The sequence below is a fragment of the Asparagus officinalis genome, unplaced genomic scaffold, assembly GCF_001876935.1.
Source record: "Asparagus officinalis unplaced genomic scaffold, Aspof.V1 AsparagusV1_Un1325, whole genome shotgun sequence".
NCBI classification, from domain to species: Eukaryota; Viridiplantae; Streptophyta; class Magnoliopsida; order Asparagales; family Asparagaceae; genus Asparagus; species Asparagus officinalis.
Genome location: NW_017973584.1, coordinates 2,935 through 4,495, shown reverse-complemented (window position 1 = coordinate 4,495; position 1,561 = coordinate 2,935). Strand labels below are relative to the sequence as shown.

At 46.3% G+C, this 1,561-nt stretch overlaps 1 protein-coding gene across 1 annotated transcript in view; it reads left to right on the top strand.

Annotated features, from left to right (window-relative positions):
* Positions 1–1,141, top strand: part of LOC109828409 (subtilisin-like protease SBT1.3) — a 2,515-nt gene extending 1,374 nt beyond the window's left edge. The window contains 1 exon segment of the mRNA XM_020395414.1: positions 1–1,141. This exon segment is cut by the window's left edge and continues 12 nt beyond it. Within this exon segment, the coding sequence (XP_020251003.1) occupies positions 1–944 (944 nt within the window). The 3' untranslated portion in view covers positions 945–1,141.
* Positions 1,142–1,561: the final 420 nt, after the last annotated feature.

The window sequence follows — 1,561 nt, the reverse complement described above, 5'->3', positions numbered from 1 at the left end:
TTGCTATTGGAGCCACTGCTGGCAAGGCAATCAAGCAGTACGCCCGGGTAAATCCTCATCCGACCGCTACTCTCGCCTTCGAAGGAACAAAGGTCGGTATCCATCCTTCTCCGGTGGTGGCCGCGTTCTCCTCCCGGGGTCCTAATTTCCTCACGCTAGAAATTCTCAAGCCAGACATTGTAGCTCCTGGCGTGAACATTCTCGCAGCATGGAGCGGCGCTGCCAGCCCCTCAAGCTTGGCAGCAGATCGACGACGAGTCAACTTCAACATCTTGTCAGGGACATCCATGTCGTGCCCTCATGTTGGAGGAATCGCTGCCCTGCTAAAGGCCAGCCACCCAGAATGGAGTCCTGCCACCATCAAGTCAGCTCTGATGACCACCGCTTATGTCAATGACAACACCTACAAACCTCTAATGGACGCTGCTACTGGCGCACCGTCGACCCCTTATGATCACGGTGCAGGCCACATACATCCTTTGAAAGCTTTAGATCCTGGATTGATCTATGATATTAGCCCGCAGGAGTACTTTGAGTTCCTCTGCACTCAAAGGCTGACTTCACTGCAGCTGAAGGTCTTCACTAGAAACACGAATAGAACCTGCAGGCATACTTTAGCCTCTGCAGGTGATCTGAACTATCCAGCCATATCAGCTGTGTTTCCAGAGAAACCTACTACTGCACTGGCAGTTCATCGAACTGTCACAAATGTCGGTGCTGCAGTATCAACTTACCATGTTAAGGTGACGCCGATCAAAGGTGTGGATGTGGTAGTGGAGCCTAACATCCTGCACTTCACACACCAGAACCAGAAGCTACCGTACAAGGTAACATTCAAGTCGAAGGCACCAGAGTCATCGCCAGTCTTCGGAGCTCTGACATGGAAAGATGCAGCTCACTCAGTCCGGAGTCAGATAGCTGTAACATGGATGCCGCCGTTGTAGATCACTAGGTGGAATGGCTGTGGCTGGTAGTTTCTGTGCTGCAGAGGCTGTGCACGAGATCCTCCAGAGATGCAAGGATCCTGAAATATATAAGGTAGTTGTCACCATGTTTGTCATTATCAAAGACAATTAGATGAGTATGTTATCGTAGCTTAGGTATTTTCGATCACAATAAATAAAATGCTTAATTTGCCAAAGGAGGACATTTTCACGGAGAATATTTTTCAACAAATATTTAGTTGTAGGCCAAGAAAGAGGTCAAGAAAAGTAGAATGATGCTGAAGATTTAGGCTTAACAAGAGATCATTACATTAAATAAAAAGAAGAAGAAAAATGTTTAAATATTGTTTTATGTCTTTCGAAACGTACGTTGCATGCAGCGAAGTCTTTATTATGGCATTCAGTCTGTCAGAAGTGAATCAATTTGCCCGCACTGTAGGCTTCTGAACAGGATCGGCCAAAGTAAAAAGACTGTAAACTGAGTGCAAACCTGTAAATAAATATAGCCTGGCTGATTTTGAAAGAATGAACAGAGGAATAGAGGAACAGAGGACGTGTTCTGCAGGAAGAATTTCCAAGTTTCAGCTCCTGTTGATGAACCCGAACAATTGATGAGC